Source organism: Dendronephthya gigantea, unplaced genomic scaffold, assembly GCF_004324835.1.
Source record: "Dendronephthya gigantea isolate DGI-Jeju-01 unplaced genomic scaffold, DenGig_1.0 000026F, whole genome shotgun sequence".
In the NCBI taxonomy this organism is placed as follows: domain Eukaryota; kingdom Metazoa; phylum Cnidaria; class Anthozoa; order Malacalcyonacea; family Nephtheidae; genus Dendronephthya; species Dendronephthya gigantea.
Window position 1 is genome coordinate 2175969 of NW_021163036.1, and position 21102 is coordinate 2197070.

At 35.1% G+C, this 21102-nt stretch overlaps 4 protein-coding genes across 6 annotated transcripts; 2 read left to right on the plus strand and 2 right to left on the minus strand.

The window, feature by feature from the left end:
* Positions 1-38: 38 nt before the first annotated feature.
* On the plus strand, positions 39-5524 carry LOC114523275 (collagen alpha-1(II) chain-like). Its single transcript, XM_028544148.1, has 6 exons — positions 39-800; positions 3718-3807; positions 4214-4264; positions 4340-4414; positions 4589-4811; positions 4915-5524. The coding sequence occupies exons 1-6, from the start codon at positions 705-707 to the stop codon at positions 5088-5090; spliced, it is 711 nt and encodes a 236-aa protein (XP_028399949.1). The 5' UTR covers positions 39-704; the 3' UTR covers positions 5091-5524.
* Position 5525: 1 nt separating this feature from the next.
* On the minus strand, positions 5526-8212 carry LOC114523274 (isovaleryl-CoA dehydrogenase, mitochondrial-like). The gene is made up of 11 exons (XM_028544147.1): positions 7976-8212; positions 7528-7617; positions 7396-7447; positions 7155-7324; positions 6978-7071; positions 6617-6847; positions 6433-6526; positions 6242-6323; positions 5979-6083; positions 5830-5902; positions 5526-5758 (listed from the first exon to the last, which is right to left on the minus strand). The coding sequence occupies exons 1-11, from the start codon at positions 8126-8128 to the stop codon at positions 5592-5594; spliced, it is 1311 nt and encodes a 436-aa protein (XP_028399948.1). The 5' UTR covers positions 8129-8212; the 3' UTR covers positions 5526-5591.
* Positions 8213-8470: 258 nt separating this feature from the next.
* Positions 8471-20528, plus strand: LOC114523273 (beta-1,4-N-acetylgalactosaminyltransferase 3-like). 2 transcript variants are annotated; one of them, XM_028544146.1, is made up of 17 exons: positions 8471-10464; positions 11936-11985; positions 12066-12164; positions 12282-12468; positions 12541-14579; positions 14655-14710; positions 14780-14858; positions 14948-14969; positions 15053-15166; positions 15275-15324; positions 15429-15532; positions 15732-15804; positions 15887-15961; positions 16060-16138; positions 16306-16432; positions 16504-16742; positions 20185-20528. In XM_028544146.1, the coding sequence occupies exons 1-16, from the start codon at positions 10299-10301 to the stop codon at positions 16724-16726; spliced, it is 3543 nt and encodes a 1180-aa protein (XP_028399947.1). In that variant the 5' UTR covers positions 8471-10298; the 3' UTR covers positions 16727-16742; positions 20185-20528. The 2 variants fall into 2 exon arrangements, with proteins under 2 accessions (XP_028399947.1, XP_028399946.1); XM_028544145.1 differs by lacking the exon at positions 20185-20528 and having other exon boundaries at positions 8471-10049; positions 10147-10464; positions 16504-16991.
* On the minus strand, positions 17039-20648 carry LOC114523276. Of its 2 annotated transcripts, XM_028544152.1 has the most exons (4): positions 20543-20614; positions 18801-20252; positions 17826-18028; positions 17039-17744 (listed from the first exon to the last, which is right to left on the minus strand). In XM_028544152.1, the coding sequence occupies exons 3-4, from the start codon at positions 18011-18013 to the stop codon at positions 17279-17281; spliced, it is 654 nt and encodes a 217-aa protein (XP_028399953.1). In that variant the 5' UTR covers positions 18014-18028; positions 18801-20252; positions 20543-20614; the 3' UTR covers positions 17039-17278. The 2 variants fall into 2 exon arrangements, with proteins under 2 accessions (XP_028399953.1, XP_028399952.1); XM_028544151.1 differs by lacking the exon at positions 18801-20252 and having other exon boundaries at positions 17040-17744; positions 20543-20648.
* Between the last annotated feature and the right edge of the window lie 454 nt (positions 20649-21102).

The window sequence follows — 21102 nt, forward strand, 5'->3', positions numbered from 1 at the left end:
AGATATTTGTTTGGTTGTTTTAGGACTTGTTAGGTTTTTTTGGACTGAATCAGTTGATAAGAATGTTGTAACGAAAGATTTCTGATGTTTTCAGAAACGCAAAGATGATAGAATTTCCCTAAGTGAAGCAGTAGAGGGTAATTATTCCATTTCTGATGAGAGCTTTCAAGAATTTATATCCTATAATGGACAAATATCGTTTTAAATGAAAGTGATTTCACTAACTTTCTCTATAGTTATTATTAATTCCAAGTTTGGCAGCGCTTTTTGTTTGGAAGGTGGGCGAAATGTCGTTTCCCAAAATGGCAAAATATTGTGCAGACAGGTTTTGGTAGAAGTTATTAATCATCTTTGCTGCACAACAGAAATTTCAAGTACTGTCTTGCTTTTTGCCTTCAATTTCCTCATTTCCATGACAGTTTGGCAGAATCGCTTTCATTGCAAGCTGAGGCCTACTGTGCTGTTTGAAAACCATTCAAAACTTTCACAGCATAACTGTGAACCACCAGCAGCGTCATTGTGAGGAAGGAACAACACCAAGCAAAGACGTAATAAATTCTGTCTCGCTTGCCGTTCTAAAGTGGGTCTTGGTATTTAGGTTCGTCTTTGCATACCGCAGAGCTATCAATATAAATACGACGCTTGATGCAGAGACTAACTCAGACAACCCAACACTCTGAACGGTAGAGATCAAAGGTGAAGAGATGAACTATATTACAATCTTACTAAGTATCTTATGTATATCGGCTCTCGTACAGATTACCACTGAAGAAAAGAACCGATGGAGAACACTGTCTAAGGTATATATAAAAAATTTATCATTGAACTGTAGAATATTTCGTTAAAGAATTGCTTTGCTATAAACGTTAAGGGGCACTTGCATGTCGTTCAGGTATACTGTCAGACACTTTTGGGGTTACGACTACATTTTCTCATTCTGTATGTTGGCTTGACCAGCGCCTTGTTCATCCAGCTTCATATGAATATGTTTATTGTTTAACACAAACAAAACCGAACATAACTTCTGTTATATAAACTGTAGTTCAAAACTCAAAAATATGACAAACAGCATTTTTATGAACGCATTTAAGAGTTCAGTATTATTCCTCCAGTATTTCACCGGTATCGCCTGCTATTGTTGCATTAACGTAATCTGGTACAAAAGACATTAAAGTTGCTGCCAGTTGCCAAAGCGGTGTTTTTGAAGTTTATTTATACATCATGTGTTGGTATTGCTAAACGATCACAAATATTTATTGCTTTAAAGCGTTTCTAATTTTACTTTTAGGGCCTGTTTACTTGGAGCGAGTTACCCCGGCTAGGCGAGGTAAAAACCGCATCACATCAAAGGCTTAACCTGAGTAGTCTTTCATTCTATACAATTTTAACCTCGCCTAGCCTAGACGGGATAACTCGCTCCATATAAACAGGCCCTTAGTGTGTTCATTTTTATTGCCATTTTTAACACTGTTTTTACCTTATAATGATTTCCATACATTTTTATGAATCCATAAGAACATTTCGCGTCAGTTTAATTAAAGAAGTTATTTAACTTAGGTTTTTGAGCAATTCATCTCTCAAACATCTTAAGTAATTATTGAAATGTTATAGGTTTTTGTAGGAATATTTCTCCTTCAATAATTACCCATGTCCTTGCGACTATGAGAGACTTTCTTTCCATTAAACTGTCATCAGATAATTATCATTAGATAATATTACATGATTTATGAAGATATGATCTGGTTCCTTAATTGCAATAACGAAATATGAGTGGTGCATGGTGATCGTTTATAACCATTAAAACTATAAAACGTCTCACTTTAAACATCGTGATAGATACTGTCTTGTAACATTTACAAATTATCAGTAAATTGCTGTAATACCGTAATCTAATTCATTCAAGTCAGATCAGTAAATAGAGTACCAATAGAATACTAATAGAGTTTCAAACTATATAAGTACATTATCGTTTATATACGGGTAGGTAATTAACATGAATGGCGCAGATTATTTTCATTTTGTGAGCTTTTATCTTTCCTATATGCATAATCATATATGTACATCGATTCATCACTAGCTCCTTACAAGGCTTGCATGTGTATAGGGGATTGTTAATTATGCTTATTCTTGATTGTCTTTCTATTCTCTTGAGATCATGGAACATTAAATTATAACTGAAATTCTTATTCTAAAAGTTGGGCGTTTTGCAGATTCGCCAGTTAGCTTTAGTAGAACGAAAAATGGTTCAACCTGAACCATACGTTATCTGGTTCATGTCAGCCGAATACAAATGATTGACGTGTTGTTATCATGTTGGTGAATCAGGGTAGTTCTTCATGTATAATAGTGTTCTAATAGTGTTCGCACAGCAGGGAGATAACTACCGATATTACCCTGCATTATAACCCGCCGGGTTTTTAACAAGGGTATAAAAAAACAGTTGTATACATATCGTTCATTTATAAAATAATCGCATTGAAAAATTAGCAAAATCCTTGGATTAACTTAGGGCAAGCACAGATGATCATTAGTATAAAATAATCCTACCACAAATTGACAGGTCTTTTATATAAAATATAAAGCCTTAAATGCTATTATCTCATAGTTGAAATTCTGGAAAGGACGATCTTTGGTTGCGGAATTTTGGTAGATTTTCACTAGCTTTGCAAGGCTGCAAGCTGTAAATTCGTCATCGAACGGTTGTTAGCGGACTTTCCTGATAGCCTTGCTGGATAAAATTGTTAATTTGATTTCACTTTTGAAATGCTCGCACGAAATCAGTCACTATACTGTGGTTCCACTTTCTATCGGACAAGTTCGGCATGATTATTAATCGGGTGGCTGTTAATGGTCATATTACTCTGCGATGGTATGTGGTGAATTTTGTTTCACATTGGAAATTCAACCAGCCTCTAGCAACCTCTACAAGTAGGAAGCCTAAGTATTTATAGATCTCAAGATCTAAATCTGGGCAATCCTAATTAAGCTTTTGTGTTTCTTAGTCCTTTAAAGATGCCGAATGGTTATTTTCATATATTCTTGTTAATTCCCCGAGATGAATCTCAAACTGGTCATATTGTCTTGTCATTGTTTCATATCCTTATAACGATGGGAGTATATTGATGACTATTTAGTAATACATATTGATGTGAACTTCGATTGTGACAGACACCTACGTATTCTGCTCGCAACAATGACCATATTATTTTGAGTAGATTTTGAACACTTAATTTCACAAGGATTATTAAGGCGCTGAACATTTATTGATAATTAATTAGTTTTAATTATCAATTAGCATGATTGATGCCTGATAGTAAGAGTGTGTTGATTAAGAAAATAAACTGGTGGTAATTAAAATTCTACTGTACTAATTTTAAAGTTGCATATAATACAGACTTCAGTGTCATCCATGCCGTTTTTATCTGACGAAACAAAACTTAATTAGTTCAATCATTTTCCTGCAGAGAGAATGTTTCAAAATGTAACTCTAAACGTAGTCTGCACAGTTGGAAACAGTAGCAGCATTCTGTGTGATGCCGCTTCATAACTTCCAAACGATAAAATATTTAGATATTTGGTCACTTTTCTTCTGATGATAAACAATCCAAAATCATTGCGATTCTTTAACAAACAATTATTCCAACTAACCCAAAGACTCGTAAGCAAGAACTAAAGATTTCTACTTGTCAATATTGCTAGCTTATTGTCTATTTTTAGCTCAAAGAATCCCGCCGAAGCAGACGGGGGAGGAGGGAAAAAAAAGGACGCCCTGGACCTGTGGGACCTCCAGGAAATCCCGGACCACCAGTAAGTTTTACTTTGACCTCAAGCACAAGAAAATTGCAGTTTTTTCAGGAGGAAGGAGCTAATTGAAATGTATAACTGAAACTTTCCTTAGTGGATCAAGTTTTAGTTGTAGCTGTCGTTGTTCAGCTAAGAGAGTTTTGTGGTTCCTCTCTCTCTCTTATCCTGCATCAAATTACTTTGTCTATTTTCTGTGATGAACAACGGACCAAACCATTACCAAGAGAGGCTTTCTTTTCAACACGATCGCTTTTCACTTCTTTCACCCTCAGTTGCAAACTCTTGACTGAATTGAAGAGTGTTTTCTCGATTACCTGTCTTTTAATGGTCATTTAATAAGCCAAACCAAAGGTAAAATTCGTTAAAATATTCCTTATGAAAAGTATGTTAAAAATTTCGTGTTGTATAGGGAGTCCCTGGTCGTGATGGTCAACAAGGAGAGGCTGGCATCCCTGGACAGGTAAGTTGACTAATGTTGAAATATTTATTCACGTGTCTTTTTCTTAAAATGATTTTCAAATAAACTGTGCTTCAGACAGGCCTTCCAGGGGATGTTGGCTTACCGGGTAACCGTGGATTGAAGGGACAGAAAGGAGGAAAAGGGGATAGGGTATGAAGCATGATAAAGTAATATATTTCAGTTTAAACTAATGTGAGATACCCTTGAATATTAGTCCCATTTCCAGCTTTAGATTGAGATATAGCATGAACCTAGGAAATATATAATATATATTTATAATAATAATTTCAGGACTTTTATATCTGTGATACTCCCTCTATTTAGGGTGACAGGGGTACACCAGGGTCACCAGGACAGGCATGTTTCATTGAGAAGACAGATGTTCAAATATGTATGACCCCGCCTACCGGGCCTGAGGGACCTCAGGGTCCAAAAGGTGACCAAGGTGTGATGGGTGAAAAAGGTGATACTGGTTTGCCAGGCAAAGACGGTGCTTCTGGGGAGAGGGGTCCACGTGGACCACCAGGGAGAGCTGTGGATGCTATTAGTTAGTATCTTGGTTATCCACGATTAACCATTACGTTTTACTACTGTATTAGACACAACGTATTTATCGCAAAATCAACAACGCTCTCTCTATTTCTCTCTAGACATTCGTTGTCATACTCGACAAAACAAAGTGATGGTAACGGACGAGCAGATTGCAGAAAACCTTGAAGATCTTATATACGCTCATTGTGACCCATTGCAGTTTCTTCAAGGAATGAAGGTACAAAAGGATGAAAATTCTATCAAACTGATCTACACTTGTTGTTCGTTTTACTGAACCACATTTTAAATGGGGTTATACATGTTGCAGCTAATTATAACCAAATAACTTGCTTAATCTTGTATGGCTGGCTGTCTACTGTGATATGCGAACTCAACATGTGTTATCAAGATATATTCTCCTCAGGTTTGACTAGTCACACTGGTTTAACAGACTAGCTTAAACATGTTTTGTATAGCTTGGAACAGACACTTAGCTTTGCTAATTTAAGTGCATACAAAACAACAATTTGAAAACATTGTAATCTACTGTTATTAAGGATAGTTTTCGTTGCAAGAATTTGGATCCAATGATACAAATTTTTGAGCAGACTAAAGTACGTATAAAATGTAACACATTGCACATTTTGGCGGTAAATATTTATTTCAAATTTGACACAGAAGTGTTCAGAAATTGTTCATATTATACTATAGCAAAAGGGTGCGTGTGTCCTCGTTATTTCTTGCCAGGTCAGGCTTCTATCATTCACATTGATATAACCATATGTACGTCATACGATCATTGGGTTGCGCGTGTCTGATCTCGTGAGGCATCACGGTATTCGTCATTTATACTCCGTCCAATCACAAGACGCCGTATCTCACTCGTCCCAGCTCCAATCTCATATAACTTGGCGTCTCTTAACAATCTGCCTGTGGGATAATCTGATATATAACCATTGCCTCCTATGATAGAAAGATTGAATATTTTAGTAGGTCATTCGGCAGAGACGGCTTCGACAATAAGAATACCATACCAAGACATTGAATAGCGTCCAATGCCACTTGGGTTGCGTTCTCAGCAGCGAAAAGAATAATAGCTGCACAATCCTGGATAAAAAACCAAATCAAATTTAAATCTAAATCTCTGAGCATGCGTTAACTGATAGGTTTTAATACAACTAACTTTGTTATTGAAATGTCCTGCATCACAAGCTCTCGCCACTGTATATAAATACGACCTGCAAGCCATCAGCCTCGTGTACATATCTGCCATTTTCGCTTGCATTAACTAAAGGAAACCAAAGACAAGGCTTGGTTTATCTCATTGCAATACAAAGATCGCAGTGGTAATGTTCCGTTACTAAAGCCCGATATTCTTTCACCTAATATTTGGTGCGGGGCCATCCAAAGACTGGACTGGATGAACTCCTGATGAAAATTATGTACCTGAAAATTTCCAATTTTCTTGTCAAAAGCTTCTCTTGTGTGAAGGTAAGGAAAAGTTATATCTACAGCAGCTTGCATTATTCTAGAGAATGACAAAATTAAATGATGAGTACTTAGTATTCTGCCTCAAGCTTTTTTCATAATCTTAGTTTGATCATAGAAATGTTCAATTATTGCCGTTGTTAACCCACCCAACAGGTCCAGCTGCCAAAAGCATTCGTTCAAGATCCAGCCCACTCATTAAAACATACACTCCTTTATTATAACCTCCGAGAAGATTTTCAGCTAAAAAGAAATGGCAGTTATTTCAATTGAATCCTAGATCATGTCTAATAAAAGAACAATTGTGACAGTAAAATATCTTAAGTAGCACACCTGGTACAACACAGTCTTCAAAAATGAGCTCAGCTGTGTTGGAACCACGCATTCCTAGTTTGTCCAATTTTAATCCGGTTGAAAATCCCGGAAAATCCTTTTCAACGATAAAGCAGGAAATGCCATGCTGAGGTTTGAGAGTGTTTTCAGTTTTTGCATATACCAACAACACATCAGCATCTGGGCCATTAGTAATCCACATTTTTGTGCCATTTAAAATGTAATGATCACCTAAAAATACAAGAAATTAACAAACAAAGGTTTCTCTAACAAACTGATGAAATCTCAGGGTAAAGTTTCCATCAATTTTTATTAGTATTTGACCTGTGCCGATTCATTTTAAAAGATTAATTTATAAAACCTCTCTTTTCAGCTTTTAACTTCATTGACACAACATCAGACCCTGCATTAGCTTCACTCATTGCCAATGCTCCAACATGCTCTCCAGAACACAACTTAAAAATAAGAAAAAAACAATCGTAACAGATTGAATTTTCAAAGTTTCTTTTAATCAGCTAAAAACCATCATATTATAGACCTTCGGCAAATAAACTTCTTTTTGTTTCTCATTGCCATTTCTTTGGATTTGGTTGATACACAAGTTTGAATGTGCTCCATAACTAAGAGCCACTGCTGCTGAAATGCGACTCATTTCTTCCATAACAAGGCAGTGATCCAAATAACCCATTCCTGAGCCACCATATTCCACTAGAAGAAAATTAATATTGTGAAAAACTAATTAGCAACAAGCAATTGCATTTGAAAGATAATGTAGATACCTGGTGCTGTTATACCAAGCAGACCAAGCTCTCCAAGTTTTTTCCAAAATTCCTAAAAGGTACACATAACCATTTTTTTAAAATTTTGGTACCATACAGCCCCAGAGTTAGTAACTGGATTAGATTCTTTACCCTCATCTGCGGAAAGCCATTTTTCTTGTCAATTTCATCAGCATATGGAGACAGTTCTTTCCCAAAAAAATTTTGAACAGTGTCTCGTAACTGGAAGACAATGTTGCACATTGAGAATTTTAGTGATTATTAGGGCGGGTTTTCCACTGACGATAATCTTCAGAGCTTTCAAATGCAACCATCTGTAACAAATTGCTTGAATGCAAAAGAATATAAAATTTGCTTCGCACGAAAAATATTTGCTAGTGGAAAACTAGAAATTGCTAGCAATAATTGCGGTTATCAGCGCAGAAATTTTATATCTGGATGATTTAAATGGCATACACTATGTAACAGTTTGTATTCAACAGTTTTGTAAACATGCAAAATATGTAATTTAAGCAACAACAGTATAAAACGTGTCTCAGTGGTGTGATTAGAGAATAATATGCCTTTTGTATAATCAAACCTGCCGTTGTTCGTCAGAAATCCCTGTCAATGAATCATCTATATGGTAACAACGCTTAAATATAGTTTGATTGCCAATACACTGTAATATAGTCTGGTTAATCGGTCGGAAAAAGCGTAAAGAACGATTTAATAGTTGCAGTTTGGTCGCCATTTGTTATTGTTTACCGGCACGTCTACATCGCTCAGAATGACATATGTGTCTCCGTCATACAGTTACGAGTTGTTACAAGTTGTTACAAGTTGTTACAAGTAGGCCTGTTCCCGCCTGCCCTTTTGGTGATTTTTTACTCTTTACTTTTGCAATTGTTTATGTATTTAGTTTGAAAACCTTTGAAAATATACTTCTTTTATACCAGGAACGGTTTCTGAAGAAATATTTCAATCCGATTATAAATTGTTGGCAAAATCGATGCGTTGCATTGTTAGCGATTACCTAGGATCCAGTTAACCAGTCTTCATATCCAAAAGAAAAGAAAAGAAAATGGTTTTAGTTAGAGAAACAATGTTCTAAATTTTTTCATATGACCAAAACAGAAATACTCGGCATAGAAATACTAAAGGCAAAATAAATAAGCAGCTGTTTGTTGTCTGCTAATATATATTGTGTTTAAAATCGTAGACGATATTAAATGGCAGGTGCAATTCAGACTAAACTCACTAAAGTATTTTGCAAATTATACAGCAACAGTTATACCGAGTTCAGTCTCTTGTAATAGTGATATGTTCTCCGGCTCTTTATTGAATTTCTTTTTCCTCGGAATGCTGTCAATGGAATGTCTTCGCCCAAGTACAGCTCGCAGAAAACTAATCATTATAACTGGTCGTTCAAACTCAACATTTACAGCGATAACTCAAGCTGATCCTGAAGAATATCGTATACAAGAGCACAATGAAACCGAACAATGGATAAATATGACGAAAGAAAGCACGAAGAAAATACAGAGACGTGAAAGAGGGGCCGAATTGTAGCCTTGTTTCATCACTTTCGTGAGTTCATTCTGTGGTTATAGCAGCCGGTACTCAGGATCGAGTCATTCTTCTTCAATATGTGTGCCATAGTTTATGTATAAAAACAGGATAAAGGTTCAGCCGGTCAAGCTCAAATTAAATGTCAATGTTAAGTATTTAAATACAAATAATACATGTCGGAATTTCATAGATGAAGTTGTCGAGAAATGGCAAATGGCACCAGACTGTCAGACTAGGTACCTGTAACCACGGTACACATTGTTGTTGATACTTCGGATTCTGTTCATTTTTATAATACGACTACCATGACAAATAATATATTATTTGTCGATGTCTGCCTGATGTGACGGTTTCAAAGAACGTATGATCAAGAAATTGTTGATTATGGCATTGCATGTCATTGATGATTTTCAGTTAGATTAAGTTTTAAAAATAGTATTTTGTAAAACTGATGGTATATTCAACTATGTTTTCAAATTGTGATTTATTTCAAAGTGGGCTTCGCATGTTCCTTGGGTTTTTAGGATATTCTTGTTCTTAGGATTTTGTTGTGACCAGCACCCGTAAACCGAGCGAGCGAAGAGCACATGATAAATTTTTAATGAAAACAATACAAATGCTTTGGATTCATTGCTGCATGGTTGGTGAGCTTAATTTATGGTGGATGGTGTAACTTGATTGGGTCTGCCAACTAAGGAAGAACACAGGAGAAAGACTCCCATCAAGCACTCCACTTAAACGAGTTCTGTACAACATCAGATCTTTAAATTGCCTCATATTCAAGAACATGTACTACCTGCACTTGTCAACTTTGAGAGAATACAGGAGAAACTTATCATCATAATTTTACAAGGGCTCTTCATGGAAAGATGCGCGCTGGTGCACTGGAAATGATCTAATCATAATTTTTTTAATCAGTTCATCAACGTAGAACGATCAGGCCTAAGATAATTAATGATATAATTGTGGCATTCCGCTAGCCTCATTAGAAGTTAATAGAAAGAAATACAAAACAAATAGCGGTATGGAAATAACCTAGCCTCGCGTTGCCCTGGCCTTGTGTTATAAATTTCATTCATTTTAAAAGTTGCCACAGTGCAAAGGTGAGTAGTTGTTGAGAAGTCTTCAAGAAAGACCTTACTATGCTAAATTATCATTTCGCGGTCAGTATCACATCTCTTTGATTGGGTCATTTTGAAGGATGGAAAAAAATAAACAATAACAACAAGTGCTATATGCGAAGAGCCATGTGATCGTGACAGCTATAGTGAATATAAATCTTTCGTTTTCATCGATGCTAGAAAGCAGATCAAGTGTGTCTTCTCTCAACCTCGTAGTTTTAACTCGCTTTTATGGTTTTTACACCGAGAAGAAGGCGACTATTTCGTGCGATTTTCGCTGCATTCGTCTTCACTGGATTCGTACTCATTTTGAAACAGTGGAATTTGGATTTATACGACAACTTTGATGAATCAACATTTCTCCCAGATATTGCAAAGCATAGTCGCAATTCCTTAGGTAATATATCTATCTTATGTTTGCTAAACTGGATTACTTGTATTGTTTCATAGTACCGCTACTGATCTTATTGTTTTGCTTATATTGGCCGTGAAACGATTATTGTTAAATTTTTAAACGAGAGACACTGTTGTATAATTAGTATAAATATTTGATTATGTTTTCATTTGTATTTTAGTCTATTATTCAGTTAATTTATCATTTTTCAACCCCAAAGTTTTGTCTTATAATATACTACAGAAAATGGTTTCATGCACGTTGTTATAGAGAATTTTCTCGCTTGTATTGCTGTGCAAAGTAAAAAGTTCCATTTGGTTTCATGTACACAGGTCTCATTTGTTGGCGTACCAACCGCGACTCGTATGAGGTTTTTAATATTTAAAGCAAATAAAACTTCAGTGAGAATTTTGCATGTGGTTTTGCAGTTTATGTCCGCAATAAAATTACTCAAGTTAAAGGAGATTAAGTTAACCCAACTGGTATTCTGGAATGAAAATAATTCAACTAATCTTAGTTATCTATCGCAGGTACATGGCAGCCTACATGTCTGCCATTCATCATGATCATTTTTTACATGATAATCGTGTTGTTTTAATGGCCTAAAATTAAAAATTACTGTAGACAGCTGTCCAATTCAATTCCTTGCATAACAAAGTGCTTGTAATCAATTTTTCTGTTGTAACATCTCAGTAGGCAACTAAGATCTTTTGAACTTTGTAAGCATAGTGATGAATGATGTATACTCCTTTAATGGATGCTAGTCAATTTCCATGGAAACATCTGTGCTTTGATTTAAACAATTATTCACCCAAGGCAAGGTGATTATCAGGGAGGTGAATATTCCCCAATAATCACCAAGCCTAAAGAGAATAATTGTTTTAGTATTTTTGTACAAGTGAATTGATGTAAGAACTGCATTTGTTCGCTTATCTCTTTGAAGAAACATCAACAAAACGGCTAGCTGCCATTTTGAAATTTAGCATAATATGTCAAATTTGACCAATCAGATTGTAGGATTTGTTATATTCACAAGTTTGTACAGAAATACTAAATATAATTATTGTTTTCTAATCTTGAACTATATTAATTTTTTTATAAGTGAACTTGATTGCTAACAATGTTCATGCCAATTAGCCTAGGGCTAGTAATTTTTGATATCTCTGCCAACGTCTAAGTATTTCTGCATAGATCTTCATTTAAAATAATTGCTTGGTGAAATTTGTGTTGATTTTGGATCTTAAAGCTTGGTTCACACAAACCTACGTTTCAAACATTTCTCAAACAGCATGGGTCATGTACAGTTGTTATATGGAACATATTATGCACCTGTCTTTGGGGAACTAAATTGCAGCTATTTGCTTGGCAGCCTCCAAACTAAAACAAAACCTTGTGAAAGTAATGAGAAAGCTTATGGACAAGGTTTTCATCCTAGCAGGCACCAGCCATATGTAATAAATTCATTTTTTACTAGATGATGGTTACACAGAAAGAAGCAGAAGAGAGGATATAAATATCTCTAAGGTTAGAAATAATTGTATTTCATTGCCTTTTAAAATAAATTTATAAAATACTAAAGTAGAATTTGTCTTTTCTTAAAAAAGGTGCTAGTTATTAATGGAAAGACACAAACTCCTGTTTTGAACCTAAATGTTGTGAAACAGTCAAACATAACATGGATTCAACATCCTTGGGTGCCATCTGTGAGTAAATTCATTTTGATATTTAGACTTAGTGTAAAATTGATTGGATAAACAATTCTAATTCGTAAACAGACCTATTGACATGCCACAATCAATGATTGTTTTATCACATTCTAGTTACGTGGCTTTCTTAATGTACATGTGTGGCTGGACTGGTGTGGTAGTACCATTAATGATCTCAGACGGAATATTCATTTTCCTAAGTACCCTGATGTAAGACTGAAAACAAATCTATTTTATCTCAGTCATGATGCTCATAATTTTGGTCAGAGAGTGTTTGGGTTTCTTCATCCGCCCAAAACAGGTTAGATTATTAATTTTCATTCATTCTGAACATCTTATTTTTCTTTTTCATTCTCTTACTTTTACTTTCCAGGGCACTACAGGTTTGGGATATCTTCGGACGATTCATCAGAGCTGTGGTTAAGTTCCGACGACGACCCGAGGAACTCCCGACTGATAGCTTGGGTTGGCAATCTCAGCGACCCATTTTGGCAAGAGATTGTTGGAGATGGAGAATTCACTAAATATGAATCTCAGATCTCAGCTGAGATATTCTTACGACGAAATCGGCGATACTTTGTGGAAGCCTTGCATAAACAGTCAACGTCCAGTGACCATTTGCTAGTCGCCTGGAAAATTCCACATTTCATGAACTTCAGCTACATCACGCGTGGACGAGTCTCGCAGTATATTCATCCGCACGAACTACATAACCTGGACGTCACTCGTTATGCACGGCACATACCTATCACTCCAGCCGTACTTCAGAAACCTTTGACTCTCGAAAAACTTAGAAAGCATATTTTGCGAGGTTCGTCTAACGTACATGAGAACTCCGAGACACAAGTCGACCCGATTGGGAAAATTGGTCGATTTGAGAGTTCCAGAAAAAAGGATATTCATGGTACAGATATTTTCGAAACAGACAAAAATACCAGTCACTTCAGAACAAAACAAGCAAATAAAAGTATCCATATTTATAAAGAACATGTAAGGAATGATATTAGTCTGAATGTCAGTGATTTAACTCAGTCATTTGCTAATGTAATGTATCCTAGCTGTGACTATAAGCCAAGCTATCAAGTTGACTTCAAAGTAGCAAGATATGAAGGTGTTTATCTTATTCATGAAACATCAGTTTATCCAGACGATATGACGCACTTGAAGCATGTTGAGTATTTTAAACCATGTTTTGAAATGAGGCAAATGGATTCTCATGGAGTACTTTTGCCTGGCGTTGAGGAGTTGAACCAGAATAATGAGAATGATGATGACTTAACACGACAGACTCAAATCACTGGTAGGACGGCTGGTAATATCGCTTCAGTTAATTACACTGATCTACATCGTACTCATTTTGGGCTTGAATCAAATTTTTCTCAAAGAAAAAAAATTTATAAAAGAAAGATATTAGAATATACGGGAGAAAATGATCGCATAGTTCATAAATATGAACGTATACAAGATGAACGGAAAAATACGTCACGTTACCGATCACAAGGAGCAGTGATTGGTTACAGGAATAACTTTAAAAATTATTCAGATCAAGATTTAATGAAAACGTCAACAAAACCTGAAAGAATAAGCCGCATAAAAGATCCCGTCAAAACGGCGGATGGATTTTCTTACGACAGGAAAAGAAAAGTAGCTAAACGTGAGATAAAAATGGTTGGAAACAAATCTGTTAAAAACATGACGAGGAACGACGTACACAGCTCAGAGGATAGAGTGATGAAGTTTGTAAAAGATGCCGTCAAAACTGGTAAAAGTTTTGTTTTGGAAAACAAAAATTTTGAAGCGAAAAATATAAACAAAATTAAATCTGTGAATACAAAGACAGTTATTCCAGTTAATTCAGAAAGCAAAACAGTTAACAAATCTGCAGGAAATGAAGACACCTTGAATCCCAGTGAAAGCTGGGAGACTTTGAAAAAAAGATTACAAAAACGTAAAGTTATGAGAGAAGCTGACAAAAATGCAGATTCAGTTAAAAGAAATGCTCTGGGTCAGGAGGATATAAATAATAAGGTTCTAAAAAAGACAGGGGTTTACTTAAAAAAGACAGTACAAAACAAAAAAAGACATTATAATTCTTCAATTTCTAACAAAAAACCTAAATTTTGGCATCGAAAACACCAAAAAACAAGAGCAACGAACAATGTTTTTGTCGAAGACTCGTCGCCATTTTTCCCGACTTTTAAGAGACTTAAAGAGACCGGTCAATGGTCCGAGATTCAGAAATATGCTCAACGGAAAGGCTTGTTACTTACAAAAAAAACTTGGATGTATGTGACTTGGAAATTTCTACGATACGAAAAGCCGAAAAAACCACACGATAAGCTTACCGAGTTTATTTATAAACAGAATCCAACCAAGTGTCGTACTGATGGAAATATATTACTGAATCAACAAGTTAGTAATGAAACTGAATGTATTATATTTACCAAATTTTGTATTATATATATCTTTATAATTTTATTTTTCTAGGTCGCAGAAAGTGTTATCAACAAATATATGAAAGATTTGCGCAACAAATTTGGAAGGTTTGTTTGATAATTGCCCAGACTCAGTGACTGGTTTTCTCCTCATTGCATTTTTTGCATTTTTTTCAGTGAGTTGTTTCTAAAACGTATCATTAATGTTGAAGAAAACCATGACGTCATTCAAGGAGATAGATATCTTATCGAACTAGTAAGTAATTAGTTTATATCAAATGCAGTGACTGCAGAATTATCCCCCGTGCAGTGAAGGTATATAATAATATTGTTTTTCTTTTGTAGGAACTGGGACTCAATGCTAAAGGTAAATCTTAAAGTCTTTAGTTTAAATATTGAAATATAAATTTCAAAACATAAGGCGTAGTTGACAAACCTAAAATATTCTAGGTAAAACGATTCGTGTGTCTGACTATGTATATCTACCACTTGGTGCCAATTCCTTCTGTTCACCTCGGGAGTTTGTCTGGAGAAGAAATGTCACTGTACATGTTATTGTTCCTGGTAATTATACTTGATGTTTACAAAATATTTAATATATAAAAAACTATAGTTTCAGAGAGCTCAAAAATGGGTAGTTGTGATCGTCCTGCTTATGTATTTATTCTGTAGTGAAAAACCAAGGAAAGTGGGTGCAACATTTAATTGATGATATGACGGAGGTAAAGCTAACCTTAACGTCCATCTTCACCTGAGGAATCATCTCTTCCAATGGTCCTTTGACGCTGATCACTATATATCTAGTGTATGCATTGTTTCTTTATAGCTTTACGAAAGAACACATGATGCCAATATCAACTTGATAATTGTTGATTTTAACAGCAGTGATATAAATATAAAACAGGCATTAAAACAAAGTTCCCTGAAGAGGTAAATTACACTTTGGAGTAAATACACAATTCTCACAGTATGTAAGTGACAAAAAGCTTTCGTAAAAATGTCGTTTAAGTTTTTTAATCGATTTCCTCTTAGTAATATAATGTTTTCTTTACCCAGCAAAAGATCGGTAAAACAAAGTTGTGTTATACACATAACATATTATAACATATTGTTTCTTGTCTTTATTTAGATATAGGTTTTTACAGGTCCAAGGTTCATTTCAACGAGCATTAGGAATTCAAATAGGAGCTGACGCAGTTATGGTAAACAACTCAAATCAGTTATATTGTTTTGACACAAGTTAAATAATGGCATCAATATTAACATACAAATATTTTCCTTCAGAATTCAGATGATATCATCTTTACTTGTGACCTACATTTGGACTTTCCTAATAATATTATTGAAATTATACGTAAGGTAAAGTCTCTCTGTTTCAGATCTTCCTAGCAAACGCTTGCATCGTCTCCATTGTATAATTGTGCAATTGCTTAGTGAAGTTTTATTTATGTTTTTAGCATTGTATTCAGGGTAGAATGGCGTTTTCACCTGTAGTATTGAGACTTGAATGTGGTTTCACACCATTTTTGCCTTATGGTAGGAATCTCTCATCTTTCCTACAGTATACAGTGCATGTGTTGACGGGAGTGTTGAATGCGCGAGATTATGCACATGCAGTGTATTTTGTGAGACGGCAGCACTCAGGATCATATCTCTGCATATATGGAGAATTGTTTTGTGAAGAGTCAATTTTCCTACTCTAGGCGAATGGGAAACAATGGGATATGGTTTGTTTGCAATGTACAAGTCCGACTTTGATCGAATTGGCGGAATGAATATCAACGAGTTTAAAACAAAGTGGGGAGGAGAGGATTGGGAGATGGTTGACAGGTGAGTTTGTATATTTTTGACGCTGTAATATTTTATAAGGCACACAAACAATGCAAAACATTTCATTCTAGATGTCTTCAGAATGGGATCGAAATCGAGAGGTTTCGTGTACCGCATTTCTTCCACTATTTTCACAGCAAGCAGGGTATGTGGGGTAGCTATGGATTCGAGGACAATGTTTCAGGAAGTAGAGGGGATAGCATCGCGGAAGATGGATTGGTTCAGGTCTACGATCTTAACAGGGACAATGTTTTGAAATATAGGTATAATCAGCCCCTAATGCCGGAGTATTGATCCATCCAGCTTAGAGGTGAGTTAAGAATGTCACGTTTTTTAAACTGTTGTACGAATGGAAAAAAGGCCACTGACTTGAAAAAACTGGATCTGAAACATTCACCGCGCAAATCCGTTGACCTAAATATTTTCGAATTGGCACAACTCGTTACTGAATAATAGCATTCTTTGGATAAAATGATATTCATTAGGTATGTAGATAAATATGCAAAGTTTATAGCTATATATATTATTTAAAAAAGGAAAATGAATAATTAGCCATGCAATTTAAACATTAAAAATGTTTTCTACCAAAACTATTGCATGCAACAATTTTTTATCATTTTACACATAGTATGTTCACAAGCGTCAGCATTGAAAATTAAATTACAATATTGTTGTAGACATTTTAAAATACTTAATCATTCATGATTATTCATGTTAAAACTAAACTATACTAAAACCATGCAAATACCGAGAAATAATCGCCTGTTTTATGGCTGTAATAAATTAAATTAAAGAGATGCATTAAAGTAATGTCTAACTGACTTTTGTTATTTAGTCCATACGTTATTAAGGTTGCTCCAAATACTTGGCCATTTTGTCAACCGAAGCATTTATTTCAGTAGGCATGTTATCTTCCTCAATACCGTCCAATAAATTCCTTATTTCACTCAAGCAACTTTTCTTCTTTTCGATTAAACTTACCGACTCCATTCCCTTCTTGTTTAACCTCTCAACCTCTTCCCATTGATTTCGTCGTCTCACAAAGAACAACTTTGCACCAAAATACAGCACTAAGGCAACCACAGCAAACAAGATAAATCCAACTACCCCACCTACGACAATAGCGGCAACTTGTCCCCACCCTGGTGCTTTTGCTCCTAAAGCCGCCCCGATCACCGCACCCAGTACAGGAAAGGCCAATGCTGAAGGCTTACCAAATTTAATCAATTTTTGAACGCGGTTAGCACTTGAATTCACTTGAGTTTTCAATTCTCGTTGGGCGTTTAACCCACGACTAGCAAGGTCTCTGTGCCTGTACAGAAAAGAGAAGTAATATCGCTTTAGTGTAATTATTTTTAACTCTAAATCCTACCTGATATTCTCGTATACCAACCTATCGAGATCATCTTTAAGATCTTTGTAATCACGATCTGTTTTCTCCGCAACTTCAGTCGCAGGATTTCTGGCGCTGTAGTAGTCTTTCATCGTCGAAATTTTTGATTTGGTTTGGTCGCGTACGTTTGGCCATTCTTGTTCGATTGCGTTAAATTCAGCATTGATACTCTCAGTGAGTTCCGCCATCTTCACGTCTGAAATCTGAAGATCATTATGTATATGATTTTCTTCGTATGAAATATGATGGTTCCGTGTGGACCCATTTTGTCATTGCAAAACTTTATATGTTGTTTAATTTTGTTTGATAAAACAAAACCACGGATTATATCATCTTTAAAAATTATAGACTTTAAGAAAGATGAAGATTGCATGCAAGGTGGCATAATTCATTCGTTTTTTATGCTTGAAAAGTTCAGCGATTCACTGCGCAATCTCCGACACCACGACAACTTCCGATTCCGTTCACGAGGGCGATATTAAGGTCAAACAGTGTTGCGTATTTTCAAAGACTTGGAAAACTGAAAAATTTCTCATTGGAAATTCCAATTTATATTGATCTTATTTTATGAAATATTATTTAACTGAACTACTACTTTGATTTTTAAATTTAAAGTTTGTAAGTTATTTGCATAAAGACACGATACTAGGAATCAAAACAAAAATACAAAAGCCCAGACAGTAAACAGTAACATGAAAATTATATTAATTATGTTGATTGCCAAAGTTGTAATATTGTTTCAACGTGAATTTGATACTTCTTTTAGAAATAATAAATAAACCTGGGACACTGTCTTGTATAGTTTTAACGGTTTTGTTAGATTTTTTATCAAAAATATTTATCCCCTTTTGCGACAGATGGTCGCTGGAAACAATAAAAGTTTTATACGAAGTAATAACTTGAGTGGGTGAAAATATAGTTAGTTACTTTAAATTTTTGCTACTTTTAAAAAATGTGGATAGTTTTGTAGCTTACCTTCAATGTATCTAAGGACTTTTCTAGTAAATTGAAATTCCAATCTTTAAAATTACCCCTAAACACTTAACTACATGTTATCTAAAAATATTCGTATGCATAAATAATGTCCTTCCTATCTGGTTTATCTAAGTTAGTATAATGCAGAAATTCAAAGCATTGTGATTGGCTAATAACTATATAAAATTTATAGGTCGGAAGTAATAACGTAGAGAAAATGTAAAAATTTAAAAATGACGTCATATCGTAGCTGCCTTTTCTTAGTTTTACTCCGAGTTTACATCATACTTTATAATGCTAACATAATGATATTACGATTAGTTTGGAACAAGCCAAATATTTTAAGAACATCATTCATCAGGTGCAGCACACGCCGCATGCGATGATGCCGTAAGAATATTGCTATCTTTACTTGCTTTCATGAGTCTCACACTTCATGATAGGATATATGAAATATAAAATTTATAGTCTATATTTGATATGATAGGGTAATCCAATTTAGAATAGTCCGCCAGTTTAAATGTTCAAGGTCATGGATCAAAAGTCTCGGTCAAGCGCTGAACGCATAAAAGCACAGATAATCAGTTGGGTTCCGCATTATCGATTGTTAATTGTTAATTGTTAATTCGTAGTTCCGCGCATAAGATAAGTGACGCTCGATCCAGGCTTAATAGTTATCGTTTTCAACGCTGATCCAACTGTGGGAATGTTTGACTCGCTAAACAACGTAGTTGCCAAAGCTACATGAATTAATTTCTTGGAAAAGATTTACTTTCCACTTTCCAGGTAAACGAAAGTAGACAAGTTCGGGCATATATATATTATAAATTATACACATTAATCAACCCTTGACAAAGGTGCTTCAACATCATTCCAAAATCTTTAAAATAAAGCTGCGTAATTTTGAACATGTATACACTCGATTCTTTGTTGACGTACATCACAACATCCAAGTCTCTAATCTCAAATTGATTATTTACTGATTTTACTTATTTCACCCAACTTTTTTTCTGTTTTGTCAATTTATCTACGATGAAAATGGTCCATGATTTATATACCAAGTGATGCTTGCACAACACCAGGAAATGTTGGTTGTTCACTGATTTAAGAAACATATTGTTATACCATAACTACATAAACGATATTAAGTTGACTTCATGCTGTCAACCTTGGGGAATAGGCACGAAATATCAGCATCGTAATTTTCACAGCGATCAGCGATATTTGACCGTAATAAATAGCGCAACTTGCCAGCAAATTTTTAACATTTCTGTAAAGTTGTTTCGAATTGTCACGAAATATAATAAAGATTTAGTATTCAAGATGAAACCTTTAAGGAATTAGTACACTATATTTGCGCTTACAAAACATGATTCACTTTCAGGCAACGTTCATTCCCCTTGTGATCTCTAATCTACCACGATGAAGCAACGATGTTTGAAACCGCAAAATCTGTCAAAAAAAATCTATGGCTCTGTAAGCACGCTTTATACATTCTCCAACTATAAACTCTTTTATCAAATAATTGAAAATCGAGCATTACCAATGCGTCTGTGAAATGAAACTTTAACAACTCTGCCCGTATATTTATCGAACAGTACTATAAGCACTTCAAATGGACGAAACAGCTGAACTAGTGTCACAATTTATGTGGATATAACCTTAATGGTAATTGTTCTCACACCATTGGTCTTCACCGGTAGAGAATCATAAATACAGAATGTAGATTATATAAAACTTACCAGTAATGATAAACTACGAATCGAAGCAAACAGCTTTCGTGTTTTCAATATTTGCAAGCTTTGATTAGAATTATGACAAACCAAGACTTATATGGTTGTCAGATCTTTTTACTGCGCATGCGCTTATTACAATACATGGTGACGCAATTGGATAAATTTTCAATACAATTTGGGCATTACCTGCTAAAAACTCCTCCTGTCAGCATTTTTCCGTAATAATGCTGTCAGCATTTTTCCGTAATAATGCTGTCAGCATTTTTCCGTAATAATGCTGAAGTTGTAAGATTCGTCTATTATTCCCACAATTCATGTCTTCCGTTTTGTGTATCAATCAACAACTGCTTTTATTGAAGTCAAGTTATGGTATCAGGTTTTTATGATTTGGGAAAATGCTTGGGGAACAACATTTCAGACTCTTCCTTGTAAATTAAGGTAATCTACCAAAATAAATGAAAAGAAAACTATCGTGTTTGGTACAGTGGGGTTTCCCCGTTAATTAGAACACCCAATAATAGCATCTTTCCAAATTGGTGTAGTAAATATAGTCTGTGTGGTTTTTC